Genomic DNA, 20,199 nt, shown 5'->3' on the forward strand with positions numbered 1-20,199 from the left:
GTTGCAACCCGTAAATAAAGAATGGTTTACACTGCCTCTCGATTTACTTGCACGGCACTGTTAAATAGGTACCCCTGCCCATTTGACTGCGCTCGACCTTTGTACTGCATGGTAGTACGAGCACGGATAAAATGGGTTTGGGTACCCATTCTAGGCGTTCCGTGTTAATAAGTTGAGTGTAGCTAATTGTTTATACCTTCTTGACAGCTTCAATTCGGAGACAAAGAGCAATGCTGATAATATTGACATCATGCAGAGGGATGCCATGTTTCGAAGTCACGTTATTGGCTACAGAGAGAAATGGCTTGGGTTCAGATGATTTGATCATATTTCTTGAAAAACTGTTTGAAATGTCTGCTATCATTCACGTCGACCTTTTCGAGTATTTTGTTTCGCTTGTCACTATTGGCCTAACGTGGCTTTGCAATGTTAAAAGTTGACAAAAATGTGAAATTTGTACCTACCTGAAAACAGTGAAGCATCACAGGATATAAGAAAGGCGAGAAGTCTAGGGTTTGAACTCGAAGTACGACAAGAAGAGGTTGTTATTTGCCTAAACTGGCAAATCCGTTCTGGTCGCAAGAATGTTTGGCAAAATGATTGATTTACACAACATTATTACAGATATAGATCACTACGACGAATACTGCTATAGGAAAAACTCAAAAGAAGTTGTGCTTCAACAAACCTGTAGAAATTTCAGTATCAAAAGGAAAACTTAGTTGCCATATTACACAACGTATCCAGACCGTTCTACAAATATGCTTTTCTTGGCCAATGGCAGAAGACTCGTCGATAATTTAATAGAATTTTTGGAAATAATGCTTCCGGCATTCACTTGATTCCACAAATGCGCTGAGAATGGCTTACTATATGAAAGAATATGATAGAGATGGACAGGAGAAGGAGAACATGGATTGGAAGTATACCTCAAAAAAAACATCATTTCAAAAAACACTACCTGTGCGAATGTTTTTATGCTGCAGAAAGAAGCTGGACGACTCGTATCAGAAAGTACTGGTCTGATATGTTTTTCGCAGTAACATTTACAATCAGGGCACTTAGTGGCATGTGAAGGAGATGTGGTGATGCTCGTTTGGTCACAATTGTTGGATATGGTGCAATTGGTTGTCATACTTGGTGTCACGAGTGCACTGGCCTTTTAATGATTGTTGGTGTTCCTTTATCAGCATGGTGGTGTTCTACGTCTGGTTAATATCGCATAGACGATGTTTTCATTATCCACACGAACTTAAAATGATCCGTCAAGATTTGCCCTCGACGCATAGCTAAGCGGGACAATGGCTAGAAGTGGTCCAACTATTACCAGACAAACCCTTACTGATCTGTAGCATTGCCGTTAGCAGAGTTCCATTTCCTCGATCGTCTTTCTGCACTACACAGCGTGCAATCTCATCTGTTTTCATTCTGTTGACAGTTTGTTGGTTGCATGTGGTTGATATCAAAAGGAAAACGCTCAACGCAGAGATTTCTTGCCTTGCCTAATGAGTCGTCCCCAACTGATGTTGCTTTGAATTCGGAGAAGTGGCTTTGACAACGTTATGAAAGCATGGGGAAAACTAATTACTTCACCTGTTGGAAAAGTCTTTGTGTTCTTAGGTTCACTACTTCTCCTAGCTTTGGAATTTATGGCGTTCTTGGCCTCGATGAAAGTTTTAACAGAAAGTGGTTAACAACGAAAGATTCACATTTCCGAAAATTCCTAAATGTTTATGAAGAAACTTTCACCTTAATATCGAAGTTAGCATAATTTTCCCGGAAAAAACTGATCACTCGAGCATTGAAATTCAGAAAATATACTCCCAAGTCGAAACTCTTGTTGAAAGTAACCAATATTTCTCTCAAGAAGGATATCGTGGTTATCCCAATATATATGGTGGGCACAGAAAGAAAGATCAAAATCGATAAACCAGAATGTTCCATCACTAGAAGGAGTTTATTTCACTCCCGGAGTATCAAAGGTTTGCCCAGGATGTAAAATTTTCGAAAGATAAAACTCATTTGACGGCTTCAAGGATGCTAGTAATTGTAAGAGTGATCCTGACTCAAACTTTCAAAGAAATATGGCGAGCATTCGAAAGGATCTCCACTCAGCGGATGCTCGTGCATTTGCTATGCCTTGCCTTTTATATACTTGAACGTATGCTCATGTACTTAATGAAACCATCAGGAACTGGTGTTGCTGGAATTTCAATTATTTTGATATCCTGGCTGTTTATTAATCACTTTGTAGTAATATTTTGTCTTATATGGGGATTCGGTGCTCTTATATTTGAACTATTTGGTCTAATGTACATCTGGAATGTCTCTTTGAACTCAATCTCTATGATTAATCTTGTTATGGCTTTGGGATTTTCTGTAGATTACAACGCACATGTCGCTTTCCACTTTGTTTCCTCCCGGCAACAACTCCCGAACTCCGTGTCATCGATGCTCTAAGCAAAGTAGGCGGAAGTGTTTTTTTAGGTGGGCTTAGCACATTCCTTGGAATGATGCCAACGGGATTTACCTCCTCCATGGTATTTCAGACATTTTTCAAAATGTTTGTTGGTATCGTTTTTCTTGGTTTACTTCATGGTTTGGTTATACTACCTGTGTACCTGTCTCTACTCGGAAAGCTCTTTAATCTTCGTGGAAGTAACCTTGACTTGTCAATCATAAAGTGGTTCAACATTACAAAAAGATACAAATCTAGTAGAAATACAAGCCGAGGTTTATCTGGATTACACGCAAAAACCAAGCAATCCAATCCGATTGCCATTGTGGGAATGAGTTGTCGTTTTCCAGGTGGGGCAAACTCGAAAGATGCATTTTGGGATATGTTGGTGGAAGGTCGATCTAGTATTGGCTCGTATCCAATGAACAGGCCAGACGCAAGGGAGTTCACAGATTCGTTTAACCCAGGGAAGCACACGCCAGGGAAGCATTACATCCTTACTGGCGCATTTCTTGAAAATATTACAGGATTTGATGCTCAGTTTTTTGGAATATCTCCAATCGAAAGCCGTTCAATGGATCCCCAACAGCGAATACTTCTTCAAGTTGTCTTTGAAGCGATTGAAGACGCCGGTATACCGCTTGAGGACTTACAACAATGTCGAACTGGCGTTTATGTCGGATCTATGTGCACGGAATATAGTGCACTTGTTTTTGATCCTTCGAATATTAGAAAGATTGATCAGTTCTCGTCAACTGGCTGCTCTATGTCAGTTATAGCCAACCGGATCTCTTTTTCGCTGAACCTAACTGGCCCTAGCATCGCGTTGGATACAGCTTGTTCCTCATCTTTGGTTGCTTTGGACATTGCATTTCAACACTTACAAACTGGCGAGTGTGACGCGGCTATAATTTGCGCCCCTAATATAATTCTTATTGGAAACCAATTTCACACGGCATGCTGCAGAACTGGGCTGCTGGCCCAAGATGGTCGTTGCAAATGTTTTGATATCAAAGGTGACGGCTATGGGAGAGGTGAAGGTGTAGCTGCGATCGTGATAAAACCAACCGAAACAGCCTTAGAGGATAGAGATAATATTTATGCAGAGGTCGTGGCTTGCGGAACAAATAATGATGGCCAAACCGCCATTCCAATGACAGCCCCTAGTGAGGTAACACAAACCGCTCTTTTTAGGAGAGTTCTTCAAGAATCAGGTCTGACCAAGGACGATATAACGTACGTGGAAGCACATGGCACCGGTACAGCCGTTGGAGATGTCGTCGAAATGGGATCGCTGTCAACAGTCTATGGCAATAGTGGTAAACGATTACTTCGTGTAGGATCAGTGAAATCAAACGTAAACCATACGGAGTCAACAGCAGGTTTAGCTGGACTAATCAAGACATGTCTGATGATAAAACATGCTCAATTTGTTCCTACTATTAATATTCAACAAGTTAAACCACAGCTCATGATGTCTCAGAGAAAAATGGTTGTTCAAGTTTCCAATGAGCCTTGGAAAACCGAGGATGATAAGCCGAGAACCGCCGCGGTATCTTCGTATGGATTCGGTGGTGCAAATGCTCATGCAATCATTAGGGAAGTAACAGCGAGGCCAACAACTATAATCCCAAGCAGAAATTCATCCAACAGAGTCCTAACATTGTCGGCAGCGTCGAAAGAATCATTGAGAGCAATGGCTAGAAAAGTGTCTTTATCGCTAAAGATAAAGCCTGATGACGACGAACTTCTTAAAGATAATATTTGTTATTCCTTCAACGAAAGGTACACAATTCAACTCCATCGCTTGGCGATTAGCTTCTATTCATTTCAAGATGCAGCAAAGGCATTGGATATGTTCTCTGATCAGGAGAATGGATGGGAAGAATTGGTGGCTACAGGGGTCGTCGCTAAGCCGCGTCGTGAAGCCGTATTCCTCTATGGTGGTCAAGGTGCACAGTGGTATGGTATGGCGAGAGAAATGCTAGTTCACGAGCCAAAATTCAAGCAAAGCATTGAAAAAATTGACGCACTCCTTAAACAATACCATGCCCCTGGTCCTTGATTTCTGAGCTCAAGAAACCTGAAGAAACGTCGCGAATTCATGAAAACCCAATTGGACAGACTGCTCTGTTCGCCATACATTTTGCTTTAACCAAGCTGCTAAAATCATGGGGTTCACCGTCCGCAGTTATTGGTCATAGTCTTGGAGAAATATCTGCAGCCTGGGCATCTGGAGCATTAAATTTGAATAAAGCTTTGCAGTTGGTTTTGTTTCGCTCTCAACTTCACGAGAAATGTTCACCAACAGGTTGTATGGCTGCCATTGGATGACAGAAGAGGAAGCTCGACATATGCTGCAAGATCTTCAACTGACAAATGAGATCGACGTTGCCGCCGTGAATAGCCCAGGTAATGTTGTGTTATCTGGTAGCCAAAGGTCAATGCAGCTGGTGGAAAACCATGTGTCCAGGGAAAGAAGAAATCTTTTGTGGAAGAAACTCACTACGACCCGAGCATACCATAGTAGAGAAATGGATGAAATAAAGCAAGCATTCCTTAATCTCACAAAGGAATTCAAAGTTTGTGAAACTTCAAGCCATTTGCCATTTTATTCAACTGTTACCGGCACCAAGTTGCCTGGTAGTCTCTTATCACTTGACCATTGGTGGCGTAACATCCGACAAGCGGTTTTACTGGAGCCCGTATTAAAAAAGATGTTTTCGGATGGTCACCGGTTCTTCATTGAAATAAACGCAGTACCTCAGCTTTCATACCATGTTCGTCAGACTTGGTCTCACAATCATCCATCAGATTCTCTACGTTCAAACGACGTCGTTGTAGTTCAAACTCTCCCAAAACAATCAGTTAAAAGCCAGCACTTATCATTTCTTCAAAATTGCGTGGCTAGTCTCTTCGTAAATGGTGTGCCCTTATCATGGAACAAAGTGCAAGGCTCTGGATCGAAAACATTTTTCCCCCGTCCAACATATCCTTGGCAAGAGACAAAGTATTGGTACCGCGAAGCGCGTCCACCAGAATGTGTTACATTTTACGATGAGCACAACACTAATGAAAAAATAAGGAAATCAACACATTCCATCCTCTTCTTGGTAAAGCAGTGCCGACGGAAACGTTCAGTGGTTTGCAGGCTTGGGAATCTGAAATCAATTTGCACGATGTTTCATATCTCCAGGATCACAAATTTCTCAATCTTCAAACCCCTTGATACCTGCCGCTGTTATATAGAGATGGTGTTGCCATGTCTTTGCACTTGTCCCACGGGCAGCACCAGATGTTCGTAACATCACTTTCGATAGTCTACTGTCTATATCCGAGAATGATTCGCACAAGATAAGAACACGTCTTCTACCTGAAAAATCCCTTGGTGAAAATAAATCATTTCAGATCACGCAGTGGAAAGGGACGAGAGAGAACTAACTGTCTCTCAAGGCTCCATTCAGCTTGGATGATGACAGATATGGATCGAAAGGTAAATATTTTATTAAAAAGATTTATAGCTATAACTTTTTTATAGATATATAACACTACCTTGTTTTGTTATTAAACAATTACTTGATAGCTTCCTGTGTTTGGATGGCCTGATCGATTGGAATGTTGTTTGAGCTAAGAAAAGCTCGCAAAATTGCTCGCCTTCGGCACGGTTCGCGCGGTTATCTCAACTCTCGTAACGTTCTCGCTTTTTATGTCAACGCAACTCAATTAAACAAAAGAAAACTGATTTGCCATTTCCAATTTGACATCATGCACGCCGGTTAATATAAAGGCTAATAAATCCAAGAATTATAATGTGAAAAAACTCTGATTGCAAAGTTTTTAAAATACCTTAAACTTTTGCTGTATTAAATACCGCAACCATGTTATAGGCACTTAATGCATGCAGTCATATAAATCCTTCCTGGTAGTGGTAGTCATTTATAACGTCAAAGCTGATAATGATGTGTTACGATTTTAATGCAGTTGACGTGCTCGAGTCGTATATGACTGATATGGCTACAGCCATGTACAACGAGAGCGAGTGGTATAATTGTTTTATAATATAGCTACATAATTTATAACTACCATTTGAGCGAAATAGACATTGCATAAAAATATAACTATACATTGGCAATTGATTTAATTTCAGTCAATCTTTCGCTGAATGATTTCGCTGAATGAAGCTTTTCGCTTTTTGTCAGTTCTATTTACCACTAAATATTTTATCTCATATTTTCTTGATTTGTTTTAAATATCTGGGAACTGAACATTCAAAAAGTGTTTTCATTTCCTCTTGATCTCTCTCAAGCAAAACTATCGGCCATTTTGTTTTGCTACTCATCGATTATGAGCTGTGAAGCCGGTATACGGCGTATTTGAAATAGTTTAAAACATTCCCGTTTTCTCATATCTAAAACTCTTAGCTGCGCCTCGCGGTTTAAATATCAACGCTCTCTCTCGTGTTTTAATTACTAAATAATGGCAGCTATTATTATTATAACTTCTGGGTTGCACCTAAACGACGACACAATCACTACAAGGCTTCGTGTTCAGGTAGAAAGCGTAGTGCTTATCTTCATTTAGCCTAACGCTTATTCAAATCTGTTTTATTTTAGAAGCCTCCCAAAAAGTAAATATCTACGATATTGAAATTCTTAAATCTTCAATGGAAGAATGGTCAAGGGCAGATTTTCTTAAAGCTCGTGAGACTGCGGGATTCGCATTCGGTCCTCAGTTTGATTTGATAGTGAGAGCGTGGTCCAGTGGCAACGAAGCCCTCTCTCTCATATGCCCGACTGAAGAAATCGTTAATACAGAAGAATATGTCTTGCATCCTTCGGTGATTGATGCATGTTTACAGACAACCATTCTGTTGGACATCAAATCTGTTGTTAAAGCTGTACCAAAGGAGATTAAGCGCATCAACATTTTGAGAAAGGCAACGTACACGCAGCAGTTTTATGCTTACGCAAAGATCGTAGAATCAGAAAAAGGAAAGGCGTTTAACATTTTCCTTTTGGATCAGTGTGCCCGTGCTTTGATGATTATTGACCAGTTTAGCATAGAAGAAATACTGTCAGATCGAGAGGAAGTGAAATTTGATAACGCAGTGTTCACATTTGGTTGGCAGCAGTTAGAGTCTGGTTCTTCAAAAGTTCGTGAGCATTATGTTTGGCTGATTCTGAGAGACCAAAGTAAGTTTGCTGAACGATTTGCACAGCATGTCCCGCAAAGCGGAAGTGTTGATTTTGTTGACAAACGAGATACCTCAGATGAATCTCGTGATGCATTTTCCCGATCGCTAGATAAAGTATTGGCTAAAATAGAAGCTAATCAAAAGATAATGGTGATCAATTTCTGGCCTGTAGATGGAAGCAAATTCAATATGGATGCGCGCAACTTTGATGCTGCTCATAGCTCTGCGTTTGAGAGCTGTCTTTTGATTTCTCAAGAAATTTTAAACAGAGAGGGGTATCTCAAACAGATTCAGCTTGTGTTTGTCACTTCAGGCGTGATTTCAATTCCTCAACTAGAACGAAGTGGTGAAGATACGTTCCCATGGTCTGGAACTGTATTTGGATTTAGAAGAACCTTCTCAGAAGAAATCACAGTCCCCACTGCTTCTGTGATTGATTTGCCGGTCAATCCTAGCGATGAAGATTTTCATGCAATGGCACACGACATTGAAAAAACATTGCTAGAAGAAGAGATTGTATATAGGAATGGTGAACGGTATGTCAATCGTATTCAAAAATTTGATCCTGACGGGTCCAAATGTACGAGAAGCGAATCACCTTTGGAGGAAGATGGAGCACTAAAGCCTGTAAAGATGGCGAGTTGGTCAGGTCAGTGGTTTCTACAGAAAGGGTCGAAAGAACGGATTGGAGAAATTGAAGTCTACTATGCCTGTCCTATCCTTCATAAGAATTGGAAAGATCTTAAACCAAACGATCTTATTTCAATTGCTGGAAAATGTGCAATGGACTGGAGGCAAACGATGATCCCTTTGTGTTTGGCATCTGTAAAATTGATAATCTTGGAAGTTATGTTGCTGCAGAGGAAACCTGCTTCACGGAGATAAAAGCCATTTTCACCCCTCAACAAGCTGTGTGCATTGGATTTCCCATGGCAATGTCTTACTACATTCTTACAAATCTTCTTTGTGAAATAGAAGGTGATAAGAAAGTTCTTGTATATCATCAAAGTGAGGAAGTATGCTTCATTTTTGCTTGCGTTGCCGCGTCTATTGGTATAAAATGCTGTGTGTCTTGTTCACAGTCAGTCTAGTAAAGATCGATTTGGAGAGTTATTGGTTGTAAGTGAAAATGAAGTAGCGGAAGCTGAACCTAAGGATACTAGCTGTAAAGATTTTGATGCTGTTTGCCTTCTGAGTAGAAGCAGTGCTTATGTCACAGGTGAAATACTGAAACATCTTAAACCAGGAGCTAGTGTTATTACATGTACCCTCGACGGAGCTGAAATTATGATGCTTAATCCATGGATTTACGTGAAAGATGTCCACTTTATTTTGACTAGTTTACAAGACATTACTAAGAGTTCTACCGATTTTTCTAAGCTATTAGATTCGTGTTATTCAGTTTTGAAATCGAAAGGGCTTTGGAGCAAGCTTCTAGATATAACTCAAAAAGCATCCAGCATTTACGATGTTATGCAACGTGGCGATGAATCCAATAACCGATGCCTACCTGAAGTTGAGCGAAAAGGGAACTTTAGTTTAAACATAATTTCTGTGAAGCCAGAGACTGTTCCTGGGCAGGTTGATTTCTATAATCTACCACTTGACATCAATGGTTTGAAAGATGATCGAACTTATCTTGTCATTGGCGGCGTTCGAGGTTTTGGGTTCCAAATCGCAAGATGGATGGTTGAAAATGGGGCAAAAACAGTCGTGTGTACAGCGCGTTCACAACCAAGTGATGAAAAGATTTCGGAGGTTCAACAATTGGAGAAGAAAACTGGATCTCGTATCCTTCTACGTCAAGCAGACGTAACATCTTGGGAAGAAATGAATACAGTTAAAAACGAACTCGAAAGTCTACCTGATGTAGCTGGAATCGTTTTTACCGCTATGGTATTGGCCGACCAGTTTCTCAAGAAAGCCGATTTAAAGACATGCAGAAATGTTGTAGGGACAAAGGTGAAAGGTAAGTCTTTTCATTGCATGGCAATTCACGCTATTGAATTGTACACTAGATCGACCATTTCACTTTTCAATACACGATCTCTGGTAGCGTTATTTCGACTTCTCCTAAACTCCCACAAGTGTTTCTATAACTATATAGAAACACAGGAAAAAAAGTTTCGTATTTCTTAATCTAATATAATAACTCAATAAAAAGATTTTGTACAAATGTTATAATTCGATTACAAATTCTCATTACATCGCTTCGTTTGTCAAGTTGGGCGGGAAAATTCCCGTGTATAGAAACACGCTTCTCGACGAATCGGCACGCGCGTACTACAAATGCTATGTTATAATTCCATTTCTAATTAAAAAAATGCAATCTTCCTTTTTTTCAATAGGGAGTGTAATCCTTCACCAACTCAGTCTTACGATGGATCTAGATTTCTTCATTATGTTTTCCTCAATATCCGGAGTTCTTGGTAATGTTGGCCAAGCATCTTACGCTGCAGCTAACACATTTTTAGACCAACTATGTGAATATCGTCGAAACAAGCTTGGCCTGCCTGCTTTGTCTATTAACTGGGGACCGATTAGTGGTGCTGGAGTACTGGAAAGAAATGCGGATATCACATCAGTCCTGGAAACATACGGATTTTTTCCTCTTCACTATACGCAAGGTATATTCAGGATAGCAAATTGAAATACATTCTTGCAAAACTCCTCGCAACTTCAAATCAAGAAAATAATCCCTTAAGCTAGCCAGATTATGAAATTACTCAGTAGGACATTATTGCATTGCATGGCAGCCAATCCTTTGGCACGAAAATGTTGTCATAACATTGAAGTAACATTGTATTGTTAATAAGTACACATAACTATTCGCCTATTTTGGCACTGATTTTTCAGGACTAAATCTTGCAAAACTTGTTTTTCAGCAACTGAGTTTATGGAACGCATCATTCTTAAAAATTTTAACGAAGCTCAAGTTTGCATATCTCCTGTGAATTGGCAAGTTTATCTTAGAAGTCATACTTCTCCGAGGTTCCAATGGAAACGAGAAGAAACGCTGCTAGCCGTGGATAATGTCATGACATTGGAGAGCCTAGCACTGCTACCGTTGGATTTGAGAATTCAAAATGTTCAAGATTTTATTAGGCGTTTGCTGAGTTCGTGGTCAGGTAGTGAGGCTTCTGAAGTGGACTTAAACCTCGGCCTGTACAAGTTTGGAATCGATTCAATTGCTGCAACAAACATGAAACATCGAATTGAAAACAACATTGGGGCTAAATTTGAGGTAAGCTTTTTCAGTAATTTTCTGTATATTTTCTGTAATTAATCAACGAACCAGTAAAAATCCTTTAAAATGCTCAAAAGTGCATTTCTTTTCTCGTGTGTGAAACAATGCACTTATCAGTTATACGACGGAAAATTGCCATGGTTTGAAGTTGAATGGTAATAACATGCAGCTTCGTACATGCACTCGTGTGTAAGATTATGATCTTCTTCCTTCAAATACGAGCTCATAACACTCATCCTTCTTTTTCTTAAGCTAATTTCTCAAATAAACTCGCGGAAATTTGTTTTCCATAGTTTTCCTCAAAGTTTTTTTCTCTATTTTGCATGGTTGTTACAGAAATTTGCACTGTTACTGAAAATTTCACTGATATAAACATTTTGGGTAAAGTTGTCGAAATCAGCAACTTTCGTATAAGTTATAGAGGAAAGCTATAAAGATTTGATCTCTTTTAGTTGTATTTTTAAGAAAAATTCATGGATAGATTAAATTTAAAAGTCAGTAAATTATTTTGAAATCTTTCTAAAATATGCAATAAATGCAAGATAGAAATATTTTTAATTGAGCTTTTTTGAACTGAAGCGCGCAATATTTACAGTAGACACTTAAAAATTATGAAACGATTGCGTTTACGAACATTTAGCGAAATATAAGTTAGGGTAATGTTCAAATGTTCCTAAAAGCGAGCAATGCTTCTCTCGTCATTCCCTTCTTTTAAGTTATCGTAAAAACTGTATGCCATTATAATTATGCATTGCAAATTGGTGATTTTCTTCAACATATAGGCATATTATTTCATCCAACCAAATGTGAATGGTCTAAAAATCGTCAATGATATTCTGGAACAAATAGAAAACGTAGAATCGACGAGTGCGGACAATGAATCCTCGAAAGAAATAAAGCAAAGGAAACGCAGTTTGTCAAGTAACCATAAGGAAAAAAATAAAATTGTTTTACCTGAAATTAACAACAATGACACCGTTAAGATTGAAAGAATTAACCATGGGCTTGAGCTGCAGAACATAAATATTCCTTCAATCCCAGAGAAAGTTATTCCAATTTATACTCCTGATAACGTATTTGTTAAAGTTTTTATGACACACTCCAGCGAAAAGTCGGCACTTGGACTAGCGTCATTCGCGCAAGGTTTCCAAAAACAGGTAACGATTTTAAATAACTTTGTCCGCTGGGAGGGTTTTTTAAATCAGATTTATAAAATATATTTGGTCAAAAAACAAATTATTAACAACTATTGGATGAGGCTGAGCATGATATCAAGTATTATTCACACCGAGGTCAAAGTTATCGGCCGAAGAAAAGCTAATAATTGTTTAATGTCGTTGTAGGTGACCAGACAGTGAGAATTGTGTTTAGGCTCTTAGCCAATCAAAATCTAGCTAGGACCAAATAATACATAATAATAATAGTAATATCAACCAATAATAATATCAATTAAAAGCTTATGCTGGGTTTGACGAAAAACAGTAGAAAACTGCAAATCACCAGGTATTTTTATGCCGTGGTTGATAGAAAAAAATTACCTGGTTAAAAAACACTTTACTGCAGTAAGTTACGAAATATTACATAAAGGCAGTGTTTGAATCTATCAATATGTATAAAAAATGCAAGTTTGGAGGATATACGCAATTATTATATGTACATATCAATTGATTCTCCATCAATTCACAAATTAAATTATTTCATGCTTCACCTTGTGTACAGTGACGGCATTCGTTCATCAGTTATTATTTTTTCAGACACATGTTGCATTATATGGTATTGGAGTGAACGATACGTCATTTGAGAGTAGTGAATATGGATCAGTGTTAACACTGGCTCGAAGATATGTAGGTTTAATAAAAGAAATCCAGCCTGAAGGTCCATTTTATCTTGGTAAGAACTCATTTTATTTTTTAACTCTGTAAATGAAGCAATCTGATTGGCTGAGAAGCGTTTCACAGCGGGCCGGAATTTTGCATCCGGCCCGCTGCAAAATGCATCCGGCCCGCTGTGAAAAATGCAAGCAAAACGACAAAACCAAAGCAACGTACGGCTAAAATGTGTGAAAACTTTTCTGGAAAAGGCTAAATGAATGTTAAAAATAAAAAACATACCCGAAAAACTTCTTTTTTTTATTTTTTACGCTTTTTTTCGCTTGTCAATACGTTGTTTTTTTAATCGATTCGCCGTGATTTAGTTGCTATGGTAACAATATTTGCCATTTCATTGGGTGTTTCCCGACTAGGATATCCTTATAAGAAGTTGTTGACGTATTAAAATTCTAAAATAGCTTGCAGAATTTAAAATTTTTATAGTTTATTCATTAAATTTGTTGTATTTTTTGTGTTTTATAAAGTCAAAAATATCAAGGTTCTCAAAAACATCCCTCGGCCTACGGCCTCGGGCCGTTTTCGAGACCTCCGGCACATTTTTTTGCATCCGGACCTCGCAGCCGGTAAATAACATATAAATATATATATATATATATATATATATATATATATATATATATATATATATATATATATATATATATATATATATATATATATATATATATTATATATACACCCATTTGCAAAAACGTTGGCCGCAGATAGATAGATAGATAGATACTCAAAATCTAATTAGAATTGCATATGTTGTGTAATATGATTGAAATCCCATGCAAATCTAGTCATATGCATTTCTAATTAGACTTCGAGTATCTATCTATCTATCTATCTGCGGCCAACGTTTTTGCAAATGGGTGTATATATATATATATATATATATATATATATATATATATATATATATATATATATATATATATATATATATATATATATATATATATATATATATATATATATATATATATATATATATATATATATATATATATATATATATATATATATATATTTATATAAGGATTAAGAGATAAAACTTCAACGGACATACTTTTAAAAACCATTTATTGAAAAGTTGTTAAAAACTGGCTACCAGACGTTTCGCTATTTACAGCTTCATCAGTGGATTAAAAGATTTTATCACTATCGTCCTCTATTTATACAAAATCGGAAAGACGTTCGATACGAAAGATCATGAAGATTTTTAGAAGTAATGGCTATCCTAAACGATTTTTAACATCGGTTGTAAGACGTATTACAAGAGAGGAACATAATAGCAAGGAAAAGAATACGGATACCATTTATCTGAAATTACCATTTGTCAATGAGCAACTTAAGCGCAGGGCGCTATCAGTGATTCGTAATACCGGAATTAGCAACATCAAAGTCTCGTTTGTTGGTGGTTTGCCATTGGCCAGGGTTTTTGCACCGCCCAGGGAAGGTCTAAATTGTAAGCAGGATTGCGAGACATGTAGGATGGCATTGAAAGAAAATCAGTGTCTTAGGAAAAATGTTGTATATCGGATTTTCTGTGGCCATTGTGATCTTAAGTACATAGGAGAAACGGGTCGTACAGTGGGATCTAGAATAAAGGAACATTTAAAGATGAGCAAACAAACAGTATATTTACATTTAAAATCACATGATGTTAACCCTCAGGAGGGCGTTCATATTACATGGGAAATTATGCATAATAGCGTTAGGCATTATAATGAACGTAAGATAATAGAGGCTATTGAAATTCAAAAATGCTCTCAGCATCTGATGAACGGTTGTATAGGTAGGATTATCAGTATTTAGTTATCAATGGATTTTGTAATTGGCTTCACTTGTATAAATAGAGGACGATAGTGATAAAATCTTTTAATCCACTGATGAAGCTGTAAATAGCGAAACGTCTGGTAGCCAGTTTTTAACAACTTTTCAATAAATGGTTTTTAAAAGTATGTCCGTTGAAGTTTTATCTTTTAATCCTTATATTATTACCGGACATGGAATTTTCATCAAATAGATCATATATAATTATATATATATATATATAATATATATATATAATATATATATATATATTATATATATATATATATATATATATAATATATATATTATATAATAAATATATATATATATATATATATATTATATATATATATATATATATTATATATATATATATATATATATATATTGTCACCAACTGGATAAAAAATTAAAAAAAATTCACTATCGTGTCATTCAAGAGTGGTCTTTTAGTGAAAAATATCTTTCATGTATATCAGATACATCAGTTATACTCAATTGATGTTTGCTCATGCCCATGATTTTTGAAACACATTTTCAGCTGGCTACTCGTTCGGCGGTTTGTTGGCTTACGAAATGGCAAGTGAACTGAAAAGAGATGGTGAAACTGTTGCGATGGTGTTCATGGTGGATACGTTCGCATGGCACCCTAAAGCCCTGACAAACGGCAAAGAATTCATGAGAAAAATCACAGAGTTAACCTTGAAGTCAACGGAAAAATATGTGGTAAAGAAAAATATTAATTTTCCTATATTACTCAACCGGTAGCGTAGTACGGGGGAAATAGTTATTTTTATTCTTGTTTTTCAATTTGTTTCTATGTTTGGCAAAGTAGACTTTGTGTTTCGGAAACTTCCGTCAGATTTTCCGCTTTGAATTAATGTTGAGACTAGAAAAATTTTAAGTAAAATATTTAGCAGAACATCCTAAAATTGTTAACATGGGAAAACTTTGTTAATTAATATTTTTAATAAGTTATAATTTTTGCAAAATTTGACAATTCTGCCGACGATAGTCGATATACAATTTTTCAATCTTTTACAAAAAAAAATTTTTCCAATTTTGCCAATTTGGGATGATTTTTTTAATGTTCAACCCGGTGACGGATGGGTTTTTTTGTTTAAAAATTGAGTTTCATACTGGTTTTCTGTATACTTCGAGAATCCAAGCCCTAAATATATTTCTCGATTGGTTTCTTTATTTCAATTAATGAGTGCGTATGTTGTTTACTTAAGAATTAAAAAACGAGTCGCGTGCCTTTATGGTGTAATAATGCACGATGGGGAATGTTGGGAGAATACGAGAGAAGCTTGTAAAACACGAGGCGTACCGAGTGTTTTACAAGCTTCTCGAGTATTCTTCCAACATTTCCCCGAGTGCATTATTACACCATAAAGGCACGCGACGAGCTTTTTTAATTCTTTTATAATAAAAGAAGAAATTATAGGGCAACAAAAAATTTATTTATATGATCAATAATGGAATTCTCCTTACATGTTATTTAAGATGTTGCTTAGCAACAAAAACTTCAAAAGCCAGAAGCGTGCATTATGGCCTCACAATGCACGCGCAGTAGCCAATCAAATTGCTCATTATATCATACTTATATTACAATGAGAATTCACAATGTTTACTCAGGATGAGTGAGTTTTGAACACTACAAGAAATATTTGTAAACCAATGATTTACCTTGGTCAAAAAAAAATGAATAGATAACCACTTCAATTTTTTGTTTTTTCTCCGTCGTAAATAATTACGCACGATTGGGCTAACAGAAAATGCTCATACATGTTACGTTGTATAAATTCCTTCTCAGACAAGACGACTGCTCGAAAAAATTGCCTTCGTCGAAATGGGTAAAAGTGAACATGACGTCAATGATTATTACGAGGAATTACAAGATCAGGAAAAGGTTATCGCTGTTTTGGAGAGTGAAGCTGCTGAAAAGAATATTGATCTTCGTTTGAAAGACAGAATTGAGACTACTAAGTACGAAGTCAAATCTGCTGCTGAAGCTCATTTAGATTGGCAGCCTTCTAAGGTATATTACATTCACTTTATTATGGTATTTTATTCACTAGGAGGAATTGCTCGGCACTTACATGGCAGCGACCGCTCTTCTTGTCTTTTGGCAATAATTATTAAATACTGAAGAGTGTGTACCGAAGGGACCGATGAATTATAATTTTTTTTTTATTATTTTAAGGTATCCTATGACGGGGTATTGACATTCGTTTGCTGTGACGAGACTAAGTCGTTCTCCCTAAGCAAGCCAGAGATATGGAAAACGTTAGTTGAAAGAATAGATTTCCTTTACGCGCCTGGAAGTCATCTAAAAGTACGAGATGGAATTAGTGGAGAAAATTGTGGATCCATGATAATGACAACAGCAGCAATGAGCTATCTTTCAAAATCTCAACACCACAATTTCCTGGCTGTAAGAACAAGACGTCAAGAGAAATTGGTGGAATTTCTAAAGCAAGGAATACAAATCTGGATGCTTTCAAGTAAACAAAATATTACTATAGCGTAACGTGCTTCAGAAGAAATATAGTTGCGAGAGCATCGGCAATCAAGCTGGGGAATCCTATTCTTAATTATAGCCCCATTTTGAAACCATTTTTAAAGAGCCTTTTGTTCTGTCACTTTTAGCGTGACTTCGAGCCTTGGGCTGAAAAATGGTAACTTGATGATAGCTTGACTTGGATTTTTACACAACTTTTACACCCTTAAAATTCAAAAAATTTATGTTAGGAAAAATTTTTAAATGCCGCACATCGTTAATCGTTAATTTATTTGTTGTGTATGTAGGTTTCTCAAAATGGGTGAAAGGCACTCTCCAGTTAAATTCGGAAGAAACAGAGTTTAATTTTGAATATAAATTGTTAGGATTTTATACAGTACGAAAATTCTTTGTCAAAGGTAAGCCCCAGATTACAAATAACAACCCTAAATAAATAGACACCTTTTGAGTCAATATAAACTTTTCATCTGATGAGAAAAAAATTAGTCTATCTTGAAAATTGTCGATAAAAGTAGAGGTCGGGTTTCGGTTCATTAAAATACAGCTGCAGTTACAAAAAGAACGACATAGTCGAAGCCGGGTGCCATTGTGTTCATGGGATAGCGCCTCAACCCCCCCCCCCCACACGCTGTATAGCTTGAAAATCCCAAGATGTCCCTCTTTTATCCGCAAAGTAACCCTCCTTTGAGGCTTCAATTATGCCCTCTTTGCGGCGTTCATTATTATGTGTAGTAATAATTGGTCAAAGATTTTTTTTAATGCTGTCCTGTTACCCTCATTAGATCAGAACATGAACAAAAGGCAATTTTTAGGTTAATAGAGTATTGCATGCATATTCATATGATTACTTTACCTTTTAAGATTTGACAAACATCATGCCTGGTAGGCATGTTGATGAAATCCGTAAGCGCCATGGCAACAATCCTTTCATTGATTTCCTCACTTGTATGCTGACCAAAAACGGCGGGATTTGGACGTTTCGTTCGTTAGATTTTCAGCGGCTCAAAATGCTGGTAGATGCTTTGGAAGCTCTTTTTGGAATACCGTTCGTGCAGTGACGGGGACTATAAAGGATTACGTTAAATCATTATAATTTCATATATAAGGTTAATAAGCAGTGTATTGTTTACATTGGCATTTTTATTAAAATAACTCATACTCATGGATTTGTTGCAATGTAGTTTACAAAGTCTAGGAACTTATTAAGAAACTTAATTGTTCTAGGCAAAGTAAGATAAATCTTAGTAAAGCGTAGGACATAAATCCATGCAACCTATATTACAATATTACTTTTTTATATATCGCAAACAATAAATTTTTTTCTCTGCGTAAAAATATGTTCTATTTTGTGTGCGTGATCTTGCACGGAAAAAAAACACGTAAACGCCTTCGATTAACTTCGTTAGTTTGTTACAAACGGTTGTTGTTGGTTAGTTGGCGTATAAACGCTTCAAATGTTCGCACAAATGATTTTTGAAAACGGTCGTAACTTGAAAGCACCTGTTCCAAAACATGAAAAACCTTATACAGCAGTAAGCATTATAAAGTTTAGAGTTTTATTAAAAACAAATTTCAATGGTAGCTACGTAGGAAGTTGCATTGCATATGTAGAATTACAAAAGTTACAAACGTGATATACATTCAAAACTATTATTATTATTATTATTATTATTATTATTATTATTATATTGTGTAATGTGAAATCTAGTTTAGCCCTTTGTAAAATATGTAACCTCAAGTAGCCAATTGTAAGTTACCTTTTAAGCGAGATTTGCAATTGTATTTTTAAAAAATTGAATAAAAGTTTTCATTATTATTATTATTATTATTATTATTATTATTATTATTATTATTATGTATTAAAATGTATCGAAATTTTGTCACTCAGAGCTGACAAGAATGTGGTGTGCATCTCAAACAAATTTACCTAGAAATATATTCAATTTTACCATACGGTATATCAACAATTCACTTCCTACACGTCAGAATCTTGCAAGATGGGGATTATCGGCAACTTCAGATTGTTCAAACTGTTTATCTCCAGAAACACTACTACATGTAGTGGCGGGTTGTAAATCGTATCTCGAACGGTTCACGTGGAGACATGACTCCATCTTAAACCTCCTCGCAGCCAACTTACAAACCATCAACGGCGCGACTCTCTTTGCCGATCTACCAAATTACAAGAGCCCATCAATCATCACTGGAAACTCCCACCGTCCTGACTTGCTTCTATTAACCTCTAAAGAATGTCTCTATATTGTTGAACTAACTGTTGGTTTTGAATCAAATCTTGAAAATAATGTTAAGCGCAAAAAATGCAAATACTTAGAATTAATTAGAGAACAACGCAAACATTACCAAGCAGTAAAATTTATTAATCTATCAATTAGCTCTCTTGGTGTCTTTTCAAAAGAATGTTCGACATTCTTAGAAATGCTTAAAGATATTGGCTTTGAAAGGAACCACCATGAATACCTTATTAAACGAATGACGACGATTGCAATTCGAACAACCTATTACATATTTTGTTGCCGGAATAAAGATTGGTCCAATCCTGAACTTTTAACATTTTGACCTATATTTTATAACGTTTTTATAGATGATGTATTGTAGTTAATTGTAAAATTGTAGTTATTGATTGATTCAAGTAGCCGATTGTAAATTACCTTATATAAGTGAGATTTACAATTGTATATACCCTAAAAATTTATTAATAAAGTTTTCATTATTATTACTCCGGCGTCAGCGACGGAGTTGAAAATTCGCCCCGGTTTTGTTTTGTTTTTGTTTTTGTTTTTGTTTTTTTTTTATTTTTCGTCGTCGCATGTCTGAAATGGCGCGAAATATTCTAGTATTCAAAATGTGTATGTGACCGTATTTATCTACGTCCCAGTCTTATCTCCCAAGAGTTGTGGTGCACAGCTTTGGCTAATTTTCCAATGCGCGATTCGATTTCGCTCGCATGATACGGCAATTCCTCCAAGAGGAACAAATAAACCGTTCTTTTCATGCTGCTCGATTAAGTTTAGATTGAATCGGGGTAAGAATATATTTAATACATGTAGATTCCGGTCCTATTTT

General features: G+C 36.5%; 3 protein-coding genes across 3 annotated transcripts; all 3 read left to right on the forward strand.

The window, feature by feature from the left end:
* Nucleotides 1-2,433: 2,433 nt before the first annotated feature.
* LOC114542747 (putative inactive phenolphthiocerol synthesis polyketide synthase type I Pks15) lies at nucleotides 2,434-4,523 on the forward strand. Its single transcript, XM_028562218.1, has one exon. It carries the CDS (start codon nucleotides 2,511-2,513, stop codon nucleotides 4,521-4,523), a length of 2,013 nt encoding a protein of 670 aa, XP_028418019.1. The 5' UTR covers nucleotides 2,434-2,510.
* A 1,411-nt stretch (nucleotides 4,524-5,934) lies between these two features.
* On the forward strand, nucleotides 5,935-8,537 carry LOC114542741. The gene is made up of 2 exons (XM_028562210.1): nucleotides 5,935-5,951; nucleotides 7,072-8,537. The coding sequence occupies exon 2, from the start codon at nucleotides 7,122-7,124 to the stop codon at nucleotides 8,535-8,537; it is 1,416 nt and encodes a 471-aa protein (XP_028418011.1). The 5' UTR covers nucleotides 5,935-5,951; nucleotides 7,072-7,121.
* A 182-nt stretch (nucleotides 8,538-8,719) lies between these two features.
* Nucleotides 8,720-18,227, forward strand: LOC114542749. Its single transcript, XM_028562219.1, has 10 exons — nucleotides 8,720-9,621; nucleotides 10,001-10,279; nucleotides 10,538-10,896; nucleotides 11,682-12,056; nucleotides 12,654-12,789; nucleotides 15,133-15,317; nucleotides 16,408-16,632; nucleotides 16,798-17,098; nucleotides 17,403-17,513; nucleotides 17,977-18,227. Exons 1-10 carry the CDS (start codon nucleotides 8,940-8,942, stop codon nucleotides 18,171-18,173), a joined length of 2,850 nt encoding a protein of 949 aa, XP_028418020.1. The 5' UTR covers nucleotides 8,720-8,939; the 3' UTR covers nucleotides 18,174-18,227.
* Nucleotides 18,228-20,199: the final 1,972 nt, after the last annotated feature.

This window comes from Dendronephthya gigantea, unplaced genomic scaffold (assembly GCF_004324835.1).
Source record: "Dendronephthya gigantea isolate DGI-Jeju-01 unplaced genomic scaffold, DenGig_1.0 000387F, whole genome shotgun sequence".
Taxonomy (NCBI): Eukaryota; Metazoa; Cnidaria; class Anthozoa; order Malacalcyonacea; family Nephtheidae; genus Dendronephthya; species Dendronephthya gigantea.

What these genes read in the sequence shown, in the direction of transcription:
- LOC114542747 (XM_028562218.1), top strand. Translation starts at nt 2,511, where the DNA reads ATGATGCCAACGGGATTTACCTCCTCCATGGTATTTCAGACATTTTTC.
- LOC114542741 (XM_028562210.1), top strand. Translation starts at nt 7,122, where the DNA reads ATGGAAGAATGGTCAAGGGCAGATTTTCTTAAAGCTCGTGAGACTGCG.
- LOC114542749 (XM_028562219.1), top strand. Translation starts at nt 8,940, where the DNA reads ATGATGCTTAATCCATGGATTTACGTGAAAGATGTCCACTTTATTTTG. An exon ending in TGTAGGGACAAAGGTGAAAG is followed by an intron (nt 9,622 to 10,000) that starts GTAAGTCTTTTC and finishes TTTTTTCAATAG; the next exon opens with GGAGTGTAATCCTTCACCAA. An exon ending in CGCAAGGTTTCCAAAAACAG is followed by an intron (nt 12,057 to 12,653) that starts GTAACGATTTTA and finishes TTATTTTTTCAG; the next exon opens with ACACATGTTGCATTATATGG.